The 21,733-nt window shown below is 38.5% G+C and overlaps 1 protein-coding gene across 1 annotated transcript; it reads left to right on the top strand.

Annotated features, from left to right (window-relative positions):
• Positions 1-1,059: 1,059 nt before the first annotated feature.
• Positions 1,060-20,879, top strand: LOC311264773 (uncharacterized protein; the record flags this gene model as incomplete). Its single annotated transcript, XM_084365872.1, has 8 exons — positions 1,060-1,361; positions 1,460-1,712; positions 3,361-3,415; positions 3,675-3,706; positions 5,750-5,980; positions 17,311-17,446; positions 19,711-19,721; positions 20,821-20,879. Exons 2-8 carry the CDS (start codon positions 1,694-1,696, stop codon positions 20,877-20,879), a joined length of 543 nt encoding a protein of 180 aa, XP_084221998.1. The 5' UTR covers positions 1,060-1,361; positions 1,460-1,693.
• Between the last annotated feature and the right edge of the window lie 854 nt (positions 20,880-21,733).

The raw sequence follows: 21,733 nt of genomic DNA, 5'->3' as shown, positions 1-21,733 counted from the left end.
GTAGTTTCACCTGGAGTTTAGCGCGTGCGCCACAAGTCTAAAAAGACAGCGTCAGTGGAGCCCCGATTCGACGAGTCACCATGGCAACGGGGAAGAGGAGGGCTACGTTTTTTTTATTAATGCGCTCATACGGTGAGTTTGAGCACGTTTTTAGAAGGAAGTGTAAGCAGCTTAAGATGAAACATAAAAACATTGTTCAAACAGGTAAGACCTCAGCATAATCTCACGGGGGTACCTCTTTTGATCATGTTCTACATTGTAAAGTAAATATTAAGTGGCTGTTTGACTGTACAGTTGTTTTTTCCCCAACATAATGCTGTTTTCACACACATAATTGTCTTCTCATCTATATCATGTTCTGTTAAAGAATTAAGCCTATTTAAACTAACACAGACTTCTACTCAGCCAACAGAAAGAAAGCAGATGCCCGTAAAACGGGTGGTGGCCCAGCACCGCCACCTCTAACAGAGGCAGAGGAGCCGGGCCTAAGCCTGGAGGGAGCTCATCCTCTGAGCTCACCCCCCAAGACACAAGTGCTTTAATAAAATGTAATATGCCTAGAACTATCTAAGCCTATTCATAAAAATATTTATTTCCCTTTCATGACTTTTTTTTACTTTTGTAAAGTGCTCTGCATCTCCGCCGTTGTATAAAAAACTCCCATTTGCAAAAAAGCGCAGCGCAACACACAATATCTGCTGGGATGTGAGAGCATGACTTCGGTTGGTAATGTTTGAAATGTAAGGACGGATTAGGTTGTGTATGTAAATGATGGACTGTGACATCTATGTGCGGTCTGATAATCATCTCCCGACGAGTATTTAATTCTCTGCGCAGTAATGCTGCACCTTCATCCACGGGATCATTATCAAAAGGACATGCCATGGTAGTGAAAATAGTCGCCACCTAATGTAACTTCTAATGTCGCCTACTGACTGATTTTTGCAATGATTTTCTCAAAAAACAGACGGCAGAACTATGTTACGCCAAAACTCGTCTGCTGACTGAATGAATGAGGAAATCAAATACCGTGTGGCTGAAAGAGGGCAGAGACAGAGAGAAACTCGAGGTTTGTTGAGAAAAACCTGGTCCCGACCAGGTTAGGTTCATAGAGCATGTTACCATGGTAACTGACCGAGAGCTTAAGTTACCTCTCTCTGTGAAACAGGCTAGAGTTACCCCTCCTTCTCTGGTTTGAGTTACCTCCCTTTGTGAAACGGAAAACTCAGAGTTTCCCTCATTTCAGGGTTAACAGACTCAGAGTTTTCACTAAACCTGCTTTGTGAAACAGACCCCAGTTCTTGATCAACAAACTCAGAACCTGATCATCAACATTCTTCACTGATCCAGCAGACAGCTAGGTGACTGTTCTTTGTATACAATTGAAACTTATGAAACTGCGATGTGCAGCATGAGGTGTTGAGTGATTGTTACTGACGTTTATCTTTGTTGATCACAGCAGAGGAATGTTCCTGTCACAGAAGGTTGAAGTTCCAGCTTGGCATAGGTCTTATAGAGCTTTACTCATACTGTATCTGAAGAGTCAACAACTGCACTGAGTGAGGGATTTTCACCATATTTCTGTAATACAACTGATTATTATCAGACATTTTTTAAGGACTGTGGAATTAAAGCTGACAAGATCTAAGAAGATAAAGAGTTTTGCTGTCATCTGTGTGCTGCTTCACAAATAATGGACCGATCTGAGACTGGTGAGCTGCCTTTAAGTTTAAACACACTGTTAAAAATTGTGTCCCTTCCCTAAAAGGATAGCTTTCCAATTTTCCAAGTCTGTCTTGAAACAGTTCAGGTGCAGTGTTTGCTTGCCATAAACACTCCTCCTGTTCATATTGACCATTTAGAAACCTCTTTTAATGTTCCTCCAGTGTAAGGGATGGGGGGCAAAATTCTTGCTCTGTAAAAGAATATGTTTTATAACAGTCAAGAAATAAACTCTCAAACATGTGCAAGAAAATATATTTAAATAACAATAAAAGTAATAATAATGATAATGACACTTGAGCCACTGTGACAAGTGAATTTCCCTGGTAAGGGATCAATAAAGTCTTACCTTATGAGACCACGTCATTTTTTTCATCTAACAGATTTAAAGGTATTTTAAGATCCCAAACCTTGATTTGCATTGAAGTTAATGACAGACCTACAACCTCATTAGCTAACAGAGTGCAGTGTAATCACTGCAGGCAATTGCAAAACTTCAATGTATGTCCACTTAATTTGCTTGCTTTAACCACTGACTGACTCTGATTATGATTATATTTTTTTGACAACATTAGAGAAATAATCTGTATGCTGTATGCAGAAGAAAGTGTAGATACGCAACATCTACGCAATTGTGCCCACATAGGCTAAGTTAAAGTTGGATTGCAATTGAAACCCAAAAGAGTTGCCTTGTTTTTCCAGTAACCAAAACAGTAAACTAAAACTTTGCTCCATGAGCTGAGTAACTGTAGAGTTGGGTGATTATTCTCTGAGGGCTGTTCAGCATTTAGAACCATTGCTTGAAGTGTTCAGACCAGTCACTCTTAAGATATGTAATTGTTTTGTAATTGATAGTAGGATAATGAACAATATATTTGTTTTCCATACCCACAAAAGATAAGTGTGTGTGTCAGTGAATAAAGGCTGCAGTGTCCCAAGACCCAATGTAATAGTGATGCATGGCTCTTTTTTTTTAATACCCACACCAACCCAATCTGTTATGAGAGCCAACCCACCCTGCCCAACCTGTTAAAATATGCGCTAATCAACAACCTGTACCCAGCCAGACCCACAAAAAACATGATGCACACACAAGTATACGGAGCCAGCTCTAACTTATGAGTACCCCATTCTCCAGCAGTACTCCCCACTGGACACACAGGAGACACGGTCATATACCTTCTCCAAGTCCACAAAACACGTGTACACTGTAGAGCCTTTCTCTCAGTGACTTGCAGTGAACTATATGTATTTTGTAACGCTCCACCTCCCACACCAGCTACGGTTCCTTCCTCATCAGAGAAGTGATGTTCCACATACCTAGAGCCAGTCTGCAATGCCGGATTCAGGATGCACAGGTCCCTGCCTCTGTATGCCACCTGGTGCACATTGCACCTGACCCAATTGCCCTACCATTTATTTAAAAAACTGTAGTTACAAGTTTCCAAATGTAATCATATGTCCATTGGACATAGTCTTATATATGTAACGTAAACAATTTCCCCTCGGAGATCAATAAAGTATTTCCTATTCTGATTCTGATTCTGATCCTAACATAGTTTTGTGCAGATTAATACCCTGGAACTTGTTATAAATGTCTCTCTATCTGTCTCAACATGTCTTATTTTTCTTTGTCAGATCAGCTGAACCTTGAGATGCCTCCTGTTACACAGGACAACAACGGGGTCAACAGGTATAGATAGACTATTAAGCTATTGACTCACTAAACCATCAAACAGTCAGTCCTCAAGTACCTGTCTTTGTCTCAGTACTACTACTGTCATGCTTTCAGCCCAAAATCAGTTGAAGAATTTAAGCAGCAGGCAAATGAATGGATAACTTCCCCTGTGTAACGGTGAACAATGATTCTGGTGGCAGTCCCATGTTTGCATGAAGAAGCATGTAAAGTACACATTGCATCAACCTTGACATTATTTTATTGTGTTTTACAGATGTAGCAGACTACTTTCCTTCCTTACCCCTGGTAAGTTTTATGTGCATTCTAACATAAAATAATGGTACTAAATGGACAAAGTAATTGTAAAAGTCTCTTGTGTCAAGTTTAAGCTACGATGTCCCAATTCAGGTTCCAAGTCAAATCCATGTCTCAAACAAGGTGTTTTGTTCATTTTTAACTTGTAATTTGACAATTTCACTCAGTGATAAACAGTCTTTATATCTAATCCTGTTTTTGACTTATATTTAATTTACAAGAGCAAATAAGTTTGGAAGTAAATGTAAAGGTCGTCTGGCTCATGTTTTTAAATGGTTTTTTTTATCAACATAAAGGGAAAAAAAATGTACTTTATGTTTCATCATAAAATATTGATACTGCATGTAACAGTGAAAGGTTTTGGTGATTATGAGTGGGATTGTGTTTTAGGGTTGTTGACAAATAAGAAGCAAAAAATCATTCTTCTGTAAAACACATTTTTTGAAGAAAATATATATATATTCATGTAGTTTGAAATCTGATATTTGAGAATATATAAGTGATCACTAACTTTTTCAATTATTTCACTGTTTTTTTGAACATCTTCTCTGACCTGCACCATAAATATGTCCTATGGTGTGACGTAAAAAAATTAAGGAAAAAAACCTTAAATACTACACAAATAGCATGAGACAGATTCATCTTAATTGTGAGACACGTATTTTCATATAGTGTTATTTATTTGATGAGAAATTATGAATAACGCTATTTTTTCCCCATGACTTGTTGAACGTTTTCAATAAATGCAATAAATGCGAGTCCAACTTTGATGTCAACCTTTCAAAACTGCTGAAAAAATTATAATAATTCAAGGTGAATGATGATTATATATCCCCTAATGCAATACTCAACCTTTTTTTAAGATATTTTTTGACATACAAATACATTTTTGGTTCTATTATGTGTGTTACACCATAGGACATTATGTCACACTAAAGGACAAAACAGAAAATATTTTAATTACAGAATTTTAATATTAATTTTAATTTAATGTAGCTATTGCATTTAAAAACACTGAAAATGGTCAAGGGAATAAAAATTATTTAAAAAAAAAATCTTATTTAATTGTTTAAAATGCTTCTTAAAGAGACCTTGTCCTCCAGTGTGACATATTTGTCCTTCGGTGTGACACCTTTATCTGTCACACTAAAGGACATTTCAGCCTTTTGTGTGAGTTAATGACCATGCCATTCCTAGCCAACCTGTCTTTAGCACTTAGCAGTTAGCATTTGTATAATTTTCCATAATTATGTACAGTTTTTATGTTGAAAAATATAATTTGGTGACGTCACACCAAAGGACAACAAAACTGAACACTTTCATAGTGGTTCGGAAAAAGTTAAATATTTGAATGATGCTGAGACAAGAACTTACCATGTACTCATGTCATTGGCTTCATAGGAGGCTTCAGTAACAGGAATTTGAATGGGGTCCTTCAATTAAATAAAGTTGTTCATGGAATTGCCTAATTTAAAATCAGAATAAGGTGTCACACTGAAGGACATGTTTTTTTGTGACAAAATGTATCAAGTTCCTATGCATTTAGAAATATATGGATGAAAAAAGTGATTTTTAAAATCAACACTTGTAAAATTATGCCTGACTTATTTCTAAACATTTTATGCTTTTTAACAAATACTTATAAAAGTTGTAATTTATTTAACTATGCATGTGACAGTCACGCCATAGGACAATTTTGAGATTTGACTCAAAAATTAAAAAAATGACTTTATAAAGCAGTTTTTATAGCAACAGGTCCATGTAAAACAAATGAATGTTTAACCATTTACTGTATTTTAAATGACGAGAATACTAATTATATTCATTTTTATCTTCTGTGACAGTGAAAAATACATGTCATGTCAACAACCCATTAATATAAGTATTGTTGATGTTAATGAGGCATTCTTTGCCCTTTTCCATTCAATTCATGGGACGCTGAAACATCCTATAGCTGTGCTCCAAATTTTACTTTTATGGTTATGAATTTTGTGTTCCTCCTCCTCTTTCTAATGAGAATCCCTTTATCTTCAGGGGTACCACAAATTATTTCCATCTTCTGCATTGGACTGGTGTCAGGAGCTGCAGGAGGTCTTCTGTTGGGAGCGACAGCAGTCGTTCTGCTTCAATCCGTGGAGCTTCTGGCCGACAACAGAACGCTCAATGACAAGTTAGAAACATTTATGAATGACAGTGATCACTTTTTTAATGCAAATCATGAACAAGTGCATGGTATTTGGATATCAGTAATTGCAGTGACCCATGGTGTTCTTTCCTCAATATTGTCAGTAGTTGTAGGTCTCTTTATTGGATTTTCAACAAATTCACTGTCAGAACGGGAACAGACTGAAAGAAAAGGTGAAGCAGCGAGGGGGAAGGCCCTGGCTGTGGCTGGGTCAGTGTGTCTCATGGTTGTCACTGCAGCTGGATGCCTTCTGGGCTTTGCTTTAGAAAGTTTTCTATCAATTACTTCGTATGGTGCTATTCGGCTGTTTATAATTTTAGTAGCAGCATTACTATCGTTTAACATAATTAACCGGATCGTTCATCCTTATGTTTCTGCATTTATAGGTTGTATCATTTTTACACTGTCTACAGCATTTGATGCATTTACGATAGGTTCTATGTTGAGGATAAGGTTATGTCTTGTAACTATTTTTTTTCCTGTGACTGTAGCTGTAAATTTACTTCAAAAATCACTTCGCTTAAAACTACACACTATAACTGTGCGACTGATGTTGATCTTCTCTGATGTTTATAACATCGCAGGGCAGCGGATTGTTGCCTTACAGTCTTCAACATTCACAGACACAAACAGTGTTGTAGTAGAGGCCATTTTTGTTGGAGTTTTAGCTTCTCTGATGTGGACGGTTACTGTAGGAATGTCATTATTTGTGGCTTGGCAAAGGGGTGGAGCAGGTAAAATCTGTGCTACTGCTGCAGCTACTGGTTCAGCAGTTTTAGGTGTCATAAGGTTGGCTCTACCTGTGCTGGGTCCAGGTCCCACTATAGGAGCTCTGATAGGGGTAGCAGGGGCAGCAGGGCTATCTCTTGCTGCAGCAGATGCAGCAACAGACCAGTATCAACGAGTAGTACACCGATACGGATGGTTTGGAAGGTTGGGGGTGACAGTGGGAGCAGCTGTAGGAGCTTTTTTCATGTCATGTGCCCACAGCGGGCTGTCAGCGATGTTCATGGCTCTGTGTGCAGCTACAATTCCTCCTGGAGCCTTTCTGTTACTGTTTGTACATTCCACGTCATTGTCAAAGGAGCGTTTATATCTACACCTTGTACCTGTAGCTGTCATATTATTTACCTATGCTGGTTTATTTTATATAATGCCTTCAAATTTTCATGGAGGCATGTCTGTTTTTTTTATAATTAATTCATTTTTTATCTTTTTTTGGGATGATTTTTGGATCTGTGAATGGATTTCGTCTAAGATAAAAACAGAAACATATCTGTCCTTCAATTGCATAAAATACAAATAAAAAAATAAATAAATTCACAAACATTGGAATGTGTCCATCCATCCGAGGGCAGTAAACAGGTCAGGCACTGTGGATGCTGAGCTCCCTGGGTTTTCTTCTGACATGACCCAACCTACTCCCCCCACACCTCTGTTCTCAACCTCCCAACCTCTTTGAATCTGCATTTCTTTTTTCTCTGTTTTTCTCTGTTTTCCTAGTGCCACAGCCACAACATTACCAAAAGTATTATTTACACTGGTAAACAATACTAACTTAAATTTTTATTATAAAGCTTTGACTTTTATTTTGTTTGTTTCAACTTCATTACAAAATGTACAGAATAAAGACCTTAAAAAGAGTCTGTGTCCTGTGCCATTGTCATTTCTCCAGGCTACAGTAACGGTTCACTCACTGCCTGCTGAAGTATAGCAGAGAGTAAAACAAAGTGATACTTGTTTTCTGCAACGGAGTTAGTCAATCATGTTCTTCATAATTCATTATTTGTTGATCCTTCTACAGATATCCCGAACATAACTGCTATAACCAGAGATTTTGAGCCCAGAAGCAGAACAGACACACAGACAGGGTTTGAGCAAGATGAACAGGATTGTAAAGTTAATGAGGGCTAAGTGGGCGGAAGTGATGTCTGAATGTGGAAATGAGCAGGCAGGTGATGAGTCTCAGAACAGAGAAGAACAGAACCGAACAGAGACTGTCTGAGCTGCCACACCCAGGGACACACAATTCAGCACAAAAACTGAGAGAGACACACAAACACAAGGAGTGGAGAATAAACGTGGCTCCTTGGCCAAGTCTGTGACAGAAACCCTTTGGAAACTCTCTCCTCAGCTGCTCTCTTTTGTTTTTACTGTAAAGTACAGCCACTGGGTGCTGCTCACTAGGAGTTATATCTTCTGTGACAGCCCAGTATTTGTTCAGCAAACTCAAAACCTGATCATCTAAATTCTAATGGACAAACATTTATTGTAATTATATCTTGTGTGAAGCAACCTGACATATTGTCAGCCCCAACTGCCAGCTCAGTGGACTTTAAACTGATATTAGCAGGAAGTGAATGATTTTTGGTTGAATTATTTCTTCAATCAGACACAATTTAGATTTTGTTTGTTTTGTACAAAATTAATGATGCATGCTGCAATGCCCGCCCGCTTACTGCAATGTCTAAATATTACAAAGTCAGTTGAAAATGACTGATCAACTAGGAACACTTTTTGTCTGATTGTGCTCATATTGCTTCTTTCATTGTTAGAGGTGAATGTTTTATTAATGCAGGGATTTTTCATCTTTTATTTAGGTATTGTAATTTAACCCAGAGACTTTATTTTCTCTCATTTTATTCTGTGCCTGATTCTGTTCTCTTACTTCAGCTGAGGGTTCACACGACCAAATATTGTGTTGAGTGTCATGTCAGCCGGGAGATAAAAAGCCACACTGACGAAGACACACTGCCTTTAAATGTCCCAGGATCAGAATTTAATTAGACCCAGTGCAGCCTTTCCAAATAGTTTAAATAAGCAGTTAGTTGATTCTTCTTCTTCTTCTTGTAGTGTTGAAATCCAACATGTCACTTCCTTCTCATTCAAGAACACTTTGGTGTTTTTGTGTTGTGATAATGTTTAGATATCATTTAACTCGACAATAAGGAGAATACTTCCGGGTAGCGGGTCCTCTGGTCCGCCGTCAGGACTGACACAAAACATTTACTGTACTGATTAAATTATAAATATATATATAAATTGACCAAGTGCCCATTTCTCTCTCACATAGTGGTAGGTAAGGTTTGAAATGCATACATTTAAAATTGGCGAAACAATGGCGACGTCCAGGTTACACTAGCTGTCGCAAATCCACAGAAGAAGAAAAAATACGTCATCTGTGGGGCGCTGTAAAATCACCGTTTTTTATTGAAAGAGCAGCATCAAACAGCTACATAAAAGAACACAAATAATGGAACAGCCCAGAAAACTACACAAAGCGAAAAACGATACAAACAACGTTCAAGCCATGGTTTTCACCATAGCAGTGTCTATAGAAACCACCATAGCAATGTAGCAGCGTCACAACTTCCTGGCGTCTTCGTAAAAACAAACAAACTAAAGACCACATACATTCACTGAGCGAGGATTATGAAAATAAAGTGCATATTTCTCGATAAAAATGTAATCAAAACACATTTTAATGTAATACCTATCTTAAAATATTGCATTTTTCACTCGAAATAAAAGGAATGGCAGCCATGTTTTTTGTTCTCGCAGCCAGAAAGTTGACGGTCACGTGACGTGGACGCAGGCAATAGAAAAAAATAGGCCGGAAAAAAAGACATCTAGACATCTCACAATTAAAGCGCCGTTATTGTGAAACTACTACATTTTGCCCTGTGGACCAACGTAGCTATTACACATTTTCATGTGAGACTGGGTTGCCATTTAAACGTTACAAAGCTATGAAATGTGGGTAATTCCCTAAGCCACAGTCTGCAGAAATGCAGACTTATGGAGAGTCGCCAAAAAGATTTGACAGTAGGACAGCCCTGAACTTACTGGGAACACGCCTCAACGTCTGTGAGTCTGTGAATGTTGACATTGGCATCAGGTCGAAGAGTCTCACAACCTGAGAAATGAAGCTGCTCTGTTGTCTGGTGGCATGTAAGTGGATACTCTTCTGCCAGATGGGAACAGGGTGGACCAATGTCACTGATGCTGGGTAAATGGGTAGGGAGACTGGGGACAGTTGCAACAAGGGACGGTTGCAACAAGCCTTATTTCTCCAATCAGAAACATGCTAGAGTGATGACACTCACACTGCGCATGCTCAGTTACACCCAGAAGACACCAAGAAGAGAGAGGCCATATTGAGCATCTGGTCCTGCTTCTATCAAGACAAAGTTGTTTTGGAGGTATGAAACTAGCTTTTTTCATGAGCTGTATTTTTGTCATACCGTCCTGATCTTTTGTATGAATTATCCAAACCTACCTAGTTTGGATCACTGTTTTGTTGACTATTAAATGACATGGTTTACATGTGTCAGTGTGGCTAGCTAGCACGTGGTGTTTTGTCATGACTGATACCATGGGGACGGTTGCAACTGTTGCAACTGTCCCCCTGCTAATTAGGCTAGTCATATTAAAACAGACCACACAACCGTATTTATGAAGATTTTTAGTTCAAAATAGGCACGATTAATATATTTCATTGCTCATGATGAACAGAACAGGCAATCATAATGATAGCTGGTGGAATTGTTCACAAGGCAGCAGATTTGTTGGGAAGAGGCGAGTGTTGCTCTCTTATTTTTTAAACATTTGTGTGCCTTTAACAAAACTTAAAGTCAAAGTTTATATTCACTGGACTTTTAAAACAATGTGAATTTTGTTCACTAAAACAGTTCACTGTTTGTTCACTGTTTGTTCACCCCCAGGTTTGGGGTCAGTTGCAATGTCTGAATTCCTCTATTCAAATAAATACTGTGATTGATATGTTATATGTAGCCATCTTTTAATGGTATGGGCATTTAGCAGACAGATGTAGGTTTAATATGTAAAGATTTGGTGAGCCTAGTCCAAATAGCCTCTGAGTAACTGAGAGTAATGTAAAAAGTGTTGTAACTGTCCCCAGTCTCCCCTACCCATGATGTTCTGGGCAGTTTTAATCACCCGCTGTATCCTTCCTGTCCTGCACAAACAATGTCAGTGTGCAATGTTTTCATTCAGGAGGCTTTCTAATGCCCCCTCTGTAAAAGTTTACAAGAAATTGGCTCCAGAATTAAGCCTTCCTAAATTTCCGTAGGAAGTAGAGCCTTTTCTGTGCTTTTTTCACCAGGGTGGTGATGTGTGATGAGCATGATAGTTTCTCAGTGATGTTGATTCCTAGGAACCTAAAACTGTTGAACCTGCACCACCTCAGCTCCACCAATGTAGACAGGGGTGTGTGAACCTGACCTCATCAACATTCTTCACTGGTCCAGCAGACAAACGTTTACTGTAAAGCCGCCTGGCATAGTCAACCCCAATGTGTTTTATGTGTCTTGGTTTTTAAGTGCCCCAAGTTAGGAATTTGATTAGATCCAACATATTTAATAATAGTGAACCGCCTTTCCACAGTGCAAGTGTGTAGAGCAACAAGAGCAACAAGAAGTGTTGAATGATTTTGACTGACGTTTTTTTTTGTTGATGACAGCCGAGGAATGTTCCTCTTATAGAAAGCTGAAGTTCCAGTTTACCATAGATCTTATCAAAAACCCTTGATCAGTGTACTGTAAAGCTTGACTCATACTGTATCTGAAGAGTGTTAAACAACATCGAGTAAGGGATTTTCACTGTGTTTGACCACATTTAAGTAATAGCATAGAATTTTAAGGACTGTGCTGTGGATTTAAAGCTGGGAAGATCTAAGAAGAAAAGGAGCTGAAGGCTAACTTCTGCTGTCATCTGTGTGCTGCTTTGCAAACAATGGAGCGATCTGACACTGGTGAGCTTTCTTGAAGTCTAAACACACTGCTGAGATCAGTCTCAAACAGTCAGTCTTAAGGTGCAGGGTTATATTGCTGTAAACATTCATGAAGTTTTTTTCCAGTTCATATTGACCATTTAGAAACCTGTTCTAATGCTCTTCTAATGTAAGTTATTCTCACTCACTGCAATTATATCTTCCAAAGTCAATATGAGGTTACTTTAACTTCTGAGTTAGAGATAGCACAGTAGTAGTAGTTTTATGTTCCCAACTGTAATCAACTGAATTAAAAGGTTTTGTGCAGATTAACACTCTGGATAATGGCAAAAGAGGTCGATAAATGTAATTTTCTCTCTTTCTTCTGTATCAATGTCCTATTTTTTTTATCAGGTCAACTGAGCCTTCGGGTGCCTCCTGTCACAGAGGACAACAGGGGAGTCAACAGATGAACTGAAGACAGACAGTTTATTATCTCAGTTACCAAATTATTCTCATTTTAAGTCTGTACACAATTAAACAGCCAATCCTCCAGTACCTCTTTTTCTTTTATCAGTACCTCTTTTTCTTTCTTTTTTTTAACGTCTTTTTCTCATATATCAAATATACTATCCATTTAATTCTTTAAAGTAGTGTTTAATATTATTATTATTTAATATTATATTATATTATTGTAAAATCTGTCCAAAGACAAAAAACATCTTTCTTTCTTTCTTTCTTGCCCTCTGAAATGCATGTGATGGCATATGTGTCTTTGCATTTGAAAAAGTCACATTTTCTGTTAAATTACACATTGCTTCACCCTTGACATTATTATTTTATTGTTTATTACAGACAAATCACACTACCGGCCTTTGTTACATCTGGTAAGTTTTGTGTGTATTATAAACAGTATACATAATTGAATTGGATTGAGCTTTTGGGTCTGAAAGATGAAGCCGAATCCAAAGTGCCATAAATCTAGATTCTTATTACTGGCCAGCATTGGGCATTACCCTCGGTCAATTCATTGATTTGAAGTCACAGGTCTCAAGTTTTTGCCTAAAATCCAATTCAGGTCCCAAATCAAGGCCAAGTCCTAAACATTGTGTTTTTTGAATCCTGAACAGGCCAATATGCCCTCTTCACTAAATATAGAGCAATTTTTAACAGATTAACAGTCATTTTGATAAGTGCTCTGTCATTACAGTACTTTCAATTAAAATGTATAAAATTATAGGTGTGCCTTGTCAATTCCTGTGACACATTTACAGTCATTTGTAACTTTTAACTCATTTTTTTCTTGACCAAGTCTTGATATTTAACACAGAAGGTTCAAATGAAACCATGGTTCACTGATATGTAAATCACGGCGGACTTGCAAGTGTTTACTTTAAATTCAAGCTGATGGTTCTACACAGGATGGATTGGAAGGTTGGCACCAGTTACTGTCTTCTGCATTGGACTGGCGTCAGGAGTTGCAGGTGGTCTTCTGCTGGGAACAACAGCAGTCGTTCTGCTTCAGTCCCTGGAGCTTCTGGCTGACAACAGTACGCTAATCAACCAGTTAGCAAAATACCTGATGGATGACTACTATTTGGAACGGAGAGCAAAAGAAATTTTACCATCGGAAAGTAAGGATCAAGTGCATGGCATCCACATATCCATATTTGCCGAGATGTTTGGTGTTTTTTGCTCGTCCTTGTCATTAGCTGTAGGTGCCTGTGTTGGATTTTCAATGTATTCATTGGAGATTAAGAGAAAAGGTGAAGCAGCGAGGGGGAAGGCCCTGGCTGTGGCTGGGTCAGTCTATCTCATGGCTGTCACTCTAACTGGATGCCTTCTGGGCCTCACTTTAGAAAGTTTTCTGTCCATGACTTTAATTGTTAGCATTTGGCTGTGGCTTTTTATTTCAGTGTTGCCATGTCTTTATCCAATCACTCTATTGGTTTTAACACCAGCTGCTACACTGATTACATTTCTATTAAGTTTTTTCTCTCAAATTCGGTTAATTCTTGTAGTTGTTTTTATCCCTGCAATTCTAGAAGCAAAATTACATTCCATCCAACTAGACATTGTAACTGTGCCTTTGATGTTGACCATATATGATATATATAACATTGTAGGACAGCAGATTGTTTCCTTACCATCACCACCATTCACAGACACAAACAGTGTTGTAGTAGAGGCCATTTTTGTCGGAGTTTTAACTTCTCTGATGTGGACGGTTACTGTAGGAATGTCATTATTTGTGCATTGGCAAAGGGGTGGAGCAGGTAAAATCTGTGCTACTGCTGCAGCTACTGGTTCAGCAGTTTTAGGTGTCATAAGGTTGGGTCTACCTGTGCTGGGTCCAGGTCCCACTATAGGAGCTCTGATGGGGGTGGCAGGGGCAGCAGGGGTATCTCTTGCTGCAGCAGATGCAGTAACGGACCAGTATCGACCACAAGTAGGGCGTTATGTATTGTTAGGAAGGTTGGGGGTGACAGTGGGAGCAGCTTTAGGAGCTTTTGCAATGTCATGCGCCCACAGAGGGCTGTCAGGGATCTTCATGGCTCTGTGTGCAGCTACAGTTCCTGTTGGAGCTTTTCTTCAATCATCTTCACATTACAGGGAGTTGTATGTGTTTTTGTGGATATGCATGTATACAGTGTTGATATTAGCTACCCACACAGCCTTGTTGAGCCTTTGGTTCGTGGACAAACATACGAGGGACAAAATACGTCCACTTTTTCAATATAAAGAGGGATTTTAAAAAGAAATTAAAATTATTTCAGTCAACACGAGCATTTTAGCTACCTTTCAAAACTGATCCCCGTCAATGCCAACATGCCTGAAAACCCATATAACATTCACACACACATACATACAGTTGTGCAGTTGTGACTGCTCTTTGCAGATTTGAAGAACAATTTGAGAACATTGTCGACAGCATTTTGTTTTTGTCTGTCTTCTTCCATCATTGTATTTTTAATGTCCTTTTTTGTATTTCTAAATATAATCAATATAACATCCATTCCGTCAATATAGTAGCTCATAATTTAAGATATAGCCCTGATGTGGAGGGTAGCTCAAAAATGTAGGGGGCAGCGTAACTCCTCATTAAGCTTGTCTTTCTTAGGATAAATTTAGAGAGTGTATGGTTCTACTTTTCTGTTTAGTAAGGAAAACAGGTGTAAACAAAAATCTCCTTTCCTAACACTTTGAGTTTGTTTTGAAACTACGGGGACGATCAGATTATCACCTCTTGAGGTACAAAGCAATATTGCGTTACAGGACGAGCCAGGGCTGGCTGGTTAGCATGCTAACTTACATCTCTGCAACACAATACAAAAAAAGTCATTGACATAACCTCAACACTGTTGTTTCTTTACACTCTGTTGACAATATTGGGTAATTTTTTTAATGTTTTAAAGTAAAATGCTGGCCATATCTTACAAAGTTCCTGTTTAAACCAGTTCTCTAAGGTGCACTATGTAACAACAGCCCTATACACACACATGTATATGTACAGATTTATTATTGATACATTTATTATGTACTGTTCCAGGTCTTATACAAACTAACCGCCATGACATCAAAGATTGAAGTAAATCTTCTTTCCTTTGCTTTTCTCTCAACCTAATGCAAATGAACACGCAATTGTGTCAGCATATATATGTAGCTGAGCTGGCCAAGTGATCTTCTGTTTTTTTTTAAAATGTGGGTTTTAATATCAAATGACATTTACAAGTGATTTGTACAAACATATTGTGAGATATTGTCTGCTGATGCGATGGTATGTGTTGGATGTGGACAGAAATGAAGTGAATTGTCCAAATGAAAACCTTTTATGACGTCAGCTGATGGTTCACAGTCTCCTTGGAAAAACCTGTTGTACAGTAGCTGCTGTATGTGCTACTGGAGTTTGACACATTCTCTGTAATACTTTATACAAGACCTATGAGTGTGAGGCTGATCATTGTAAATGTGTGGGCTTTTTGTTTTTCATCAGATAGAACAACTTCCATTATTTGTGCACTTACAACCTGACATTAGGTGCATTTGTTCTACTCACTTCTAGCACTGCATAGAGGGCAGTGTCCTCTACTGTTAATTTACCACAACTGTGTGCACATCAGGCAACTCTGTGCATCATTTGAGTTGAAAGATGTATTTTCCGAATAAAGAACCCAAAGATATTTCTGTGTTCTGTGTCACTTTAATTTCTCCAGGCTACATATAAAACATTTGAACAGTAACAGGAACAGTTCAGAGCTCTGAGCTGTAAACTAATAAAAAAAGATACTCATATTATGCAATTATAGTTAGTAAATCAAAATTTCCTCTATAGTCCATGGGGTTGTGTGATCATCTATGAAGTATTTTCTGTTTTTGCCTCTGTAGTGACCCCAAATGAACTTTGAAAACACTCTCCTCAGCTGCTCTCTTTTGTTTGATCTGCACAGTGCAGTCACTGGGTGCTGCTTACTGGAAGTTTTCTGTCTGTGACAGCCCAGTTCTTGATCAACAAACTCAGAACCTGACCATCAGCATTCTTCGCTGGGCCAACAGACAAACATTTACTGTAGATATCATCTCCAGCGTGTTTGACATGTGTGCATCTTTAAGTGTCCCATGTTATGACCTTGATTAGATCCAGGGCAGTGTCATTAAAACATTTAAAGTACCATATTTAGTAACAGTCAACAAACATTCCTCAGAGAGCTGTTTTAGTTCCATGAGTCAGTTAATTCTTCAACAATGACAATAACGTACAATTAAAACCTATGAAACCAAAACAGCACAGAGTGAGGGATTTCCATTGTATTTGACCACATTTGAATAATATTGCAGATAAAGGACCTTCATATTAGAGATGGGAAGATCTAAGATATCTTCAGAGAGCTGTTTTACTTCCACAAGTTTGTCAGTTTTTCTTCTAAGTGTATAATAGAATCTATTTAACTGCAAAGTGCAGCATTAAGTGCTGAATGATTTTTACTGATGTTTATCTTCGTTGAGGAAAGTTCCTGTTAGGGAAGGTTGAAGTTCTGGTTCAGCATTCGTCTTATCAAAAACCAATGAACAGTGTAGAGCTTGATTGACACCATCTCTGAGGACTCAAAAACAGCACAGAGTGAGGGATTTTCACTGTATTTGACCATTTGAATAATACCACTGAATATCAAGGACAGTGGAATTAAAGGTGGAAAGCTCTAAGAAGAAAAGGAGCCGAAGACTAACTTCTGCTGTCATCTGTGGGCTGCTTTATAAACAATGGACAGACCTGACAATGGTGAGCTTCCTTCAAACCTTAACTTCCTCCTCAAATGTGGGTCTCTGCCTTAAAAGAATAGCTTTACAAGTTAATTTGAGGCTTTTTATGTGTATTCTTACTTAAAATGATGGCACTCATGGGACAAGGTTATTACTTACTTAGCATGTCACAATTCAAGTCCATGTCCTAAACATTGTGTTTTGTCTAAATGCACTCTTCAATATATATGATTAGTATCATATAATATATGATCATTTATATGATTAGTTATTATTATATGAAGCTCATTAAAATCAAGAGGTTGAAGTGAAGTCATGCATCATTCATATTTAAACCTTCTATGACACAGTACAGAATGGATGGTACACACTGTGAGCTGTCTTTCATATTGCTACTAATGAGAATCTCTTTGTCTTCAGGGTTGGTGTCAGTCATTTCCGTCTTCTGCATTGGACTGGTGTCAGGAGCTGCAGGAGGTCTTCTTCTGGGAGCGACAGCGGTCGTTGTCCTTCAGTCCCTGGAGCTTCTGGCCGACAACAGGCTGCTCATGGACCAGTTAGAACAACTCTCTCTGAGTGATAACTACCTGGAAAGGATGATAAAAGAATTATTACAGTGGGAAAGTAATAACGAACAAGTGCATGTTCAAATATCCATATTTTCAGTGATGTTTGGTGTTTTTTCTTCAGTCTTGTCATTAGCTGTAGGTACCTATGTTGGACTAGCGACCTATTCACTGGTGATTCAAAGAAATGGTGAAGCAGCGAGGGGGAAGGCCCTGGCTGTGGCTGGGCCAGTGTGTCTCATGGGTGTCACTGCAACTGGGTACATTTTGGGTGTCACCTTAGAAAGTTTTCTATCCATCTCTTTTAATGGTAGTATTTCGCTGTGGGCCGTTATTTCAGTAGCAGTAGCATGGCTGTTTACATTCATTACTGAAGTGTGGTTTAAATCATGTTCTTATAAGACTCTCATTTTATTTTGGATTTTTACACCAGGTGCTGTATTTGTAACACTTCTAGTGAGTATGATGGTAAGAATGAGGTTCATAATTGGAGCTGTTTTGATGCCTATGATAATAGCGTCAAAAAAACTTGAAGAACCACATTCCCTCAAACTAACCGGCACACATGTGCGATTGATGTTGATCATCTCAGATGTTTATAACATCGCAGGGCAGCAGATTGTTGCCTTACAGTCTCCAACATCCACAACAACAAGCAGTGTTGTAGTAGAGGCCATTTTTGTTGGAGTTTTAACTTCTCTGATGTGGACGGTTACTGTAGGAATGTCATTATTTGTGGCTTGGCAAAGGGGTGGAGCAGGTAAAATCTGTGCTACTGCTGCAGCTACTGGTTCAGCAGTTTTAGGGGCTATAAAGCTGGCCCTACCTGTGCTGGGTCCAGGTCCCACTATAGGAGCTCTGATAGGGGTGGCAGGGGCAGCAGGGGTATCTCTTGCTGCAGCAGATGCAGCAACAGACCAGTATCAACGAGTAGTACACCGATATGGATGGTTTGGAAGGTTGGGGGTGACAGTGGGAGCAGCTGTAGGAGCTTTTTTACCCACATGTGCCCACAGCGGGCTGTCAGGGATGTTCATGGCTCTGTGTGCAGCTACAGTTCCTGCTGGAGCTTTTCTTAAACTACCGTTATGGGGGTTTAATCTGTATTCATGTATTTACCTCCTTATACCTGTAGTCCTTATGTCATTCTCCTACACTGTTTTTTTTTGCATGATGTTCAAGGAATTTGGTATGATAGGCCTGTTTTACGTAGTTACAATATATGCATTAATGTTTTGGTATATTGTTTCTTGAATTGTTTCTGTTCTGAGATTGAGAGAAATGGAAAAACATGCCATATTTGCATAAAATACAAAACAAACAACCTCCACCCCCACCTGTCCTAAACCTTGATTTTAACTAAGCTAATGACAGAGCAACAGCTCCATTAGCAACACATATAACTCTATATTTATTATTGATACATTTATTAATAACTGTCGCTTTCTTAAACAGAGGGCTGTCAGGGAAGGTTATAGGCCTTTCGTAAACTGTTGTATTTATATTCAAGGAATGTTTATAGCTCATACCTATACATTATTTTTCTTCACTGTTTGACAAATTGTTTATGACCTTTCAAACATTCTGTTTTCATGTATACATCTTTTTTTTCTCCAAGTTGTGATTTAATGGATTAAGAATAAGTTCCTCTGTCACTTGGTATTTAACGAGCTTGACTGTGTTCAGTTCAACCAGAACTCTAATGTGATGGTATGTGTTTGACATCGACATCATAACCTTTTATGACGTCAGCTGATGGTTCACAGTCTCCTCGCAAAAACCTGCTGTACAGTAGCTGCTGTATGTGCTCCTTGAGTTTGACACATTAACTGTAATACTTTATACAAGACCTATGAGTGTGAGACTGATCATTGTAAATGTGTGGGCTTTTTGTTTTCATCCAAAATAGCAACTTCCATTACTTGTGCAATTGTTACTTGACATAGGTGTATTTTTGTACTCAGAATAAGGGTTTTTGTTGCACTCGCAGCGTTATGTACAACTCTAGCACTGAACACAGTGACGAGCAGATGCCAACACACTTTCAAACAGACCAGATACTGTAGGTCCGTGGGGGTTACATTAGAGGGAAGTGTCCTCCGCTGTCAATCAACTAGAACTGTGAACACAGCAGACAACATGTGCAACTTTTGATTTTAAAGTTTTATTTCATTTTATTTCAGCTGAATACAAAATGTTCTTGTTCCAAATAAAGAAGATATTTCTGTGTCCTGTGTCACTTTAATTTCTCCAGGATACATACAGGTACATAACATTTTAACAGTTACAGGAACAGTTCAGAGCTCTGAACTGTAAACTGTTAAAAAAGATACTTATATTCTACAATATAGTTAGTACATCATGATGTTCTTGATCAACAAACTCAGAACCTGACCATCAGCATTCTTCGCTGGGCCAACAGACAAACATTTACTCTAGATATCATCTCCAGCGTGTTTTACATGTCTCCATCTTTAAGTGTCCCAGGTTATGAACTTGATTAGATCCAGGGCAGTGTCATTAAAAAGTTTAAAGTACCATATTTAGTAACAGTCAACAAACTTTCCTCAGAGAGCTGTTTTAGTTCCATGAGTCAGTTAATTCTTCAACAATGACAATAACGTACAATTAAAACCTATGAAAGCGTGAAGAGCAGCATGACGTGCCGATTGATTCTGACTGACATGTATCAGTCACAGTCAGTCACAGCTGGGGAATGTTCCTGTTCCAGAAGGTTGAAGTGCCAGTTTTGTCTTATCAAAAACCACTGAACAGCGCAGAGCTTGATTCATACTGTAGGTTATCCAAAGAGTCAAAAACAGCACAGAGTGAGGGATTTCCATTGTATTTGACCACATTTGAATAATATTGCAGATAAAGGACCTTCATATTAGAGCTGGGAAGATCTAAGAAGAAAAGGAAGTTAGGAACTGAAGACTAACTTCTGCTGTCATCTGTGAGCTGCTTTATGAACAATGGACCGACCTGACACTGGTGAGCTTCCTTTAAGTCTCAACACACTGCTGAGATTTGGGTCTCTAGCTTTACAAATTTTCAAGTCTGTCTTAAAACAGTTAAGGTGCAGTGTTTGGTTCATATTGACCAGTGAAAGTGTTTTTCCAATGTAAGTGATGGACAAAATCCACAGTCCTCCCTCTGTGAAAAAATATATTCTAAAGTTTATTTGAGGTTGATACAAGGCTTGAGCAGTCAGAGTGTCTTGTGTATTGGACAGCGTCTTAATATGATATTCATTTTGGAACAGGGTTTTGTGCAGATTAATACTCTGGTTTCAGGTTAAGGGGGTTGATAAATGTAAAATTCTCTCTTGCATTTGTATAAATGTCTTTATTTGTTTTGTCAGATCAGCTGAACATTGAGATGCCTCCTGACAGTGGGGACAACAGCAGGGCCAACAGGTGAACTAAAGTTGATTATCCCAGTAAAAGAAGTTTCTAATGCTTTCACATGACACTGTGAAATGCAAATGAAGATATTTTGTCTTTAGCAAATGAATGGATAATTATCTACAGATTTAATATTAATAAATGAAACTGATGATGATTTACAGGTGATAGCAGTCCTGTTTCTTGGCACTCACCATTTCTCAACTTTAACATTTTTATTTCTTTGTTTATTACAGAAATATAACACTACCTGCCTGCTTTACCTCTGGTAAGTTTTATTTGTATTCTTACTTAAAATAATGGAACTCAGAGGTAGGACAAGCTCATGTGGCCATTAATTCTCAATTCAGGTCCAACGTCGTGACCAACAAGTCCCATCCTAAACAGTGTTTTGAGTCCTAACTAAGTCAGTACGCACTCTTCACCAACAATACAGCTATTTACATGTTTAACACAGTAACAGTAGGCCTGGTATACTCATGTCCAGTTAATAAAATTACATGTGTTGTCTAATTAATGAGAGTCCCTTTGTCTTCAGGGTTGGCACCAGTCATTTCCATCTTCTGCATTGGACTGGTGTCAGGAGCTGCAGGAGGTCTTCTGCTGGGAGGGACAGCAGTCGTTCTGCTTCAGTCCCTGGAGCTTCTGGCTGACACCAAACCACTCATGGACCAGTTTGGGAAAAAAATTAATTACACTGATCGTTACATTGACAGCAATTATTCAAACTATGACATTCAAATATCCATATTTTCACTAATGTTTGGTGTTCTTTCTTCAGTCTTGTCATTAGCTGTAGGTACCTATGTTGGATTATCAACCTATTCACTGGTGATTCAAAGAAAAGGTGAAGCAGCGAGGGGGAAGGCC

The sequence above is a fragment of the Pagrus pagrus genome (assembly GCF_965226575.1).
Source record: "Pagrus pagrus genome assembly, chromosome: 11".
NCBI lineage: Eukaryota > Metazoa > Chordata > Actinopteri > Spariformes > Sparidae > Pagrus > Pagrus pagrus.
This window is presented reverse-complemented; position numbering and strand designations above follow the sequence as displayed.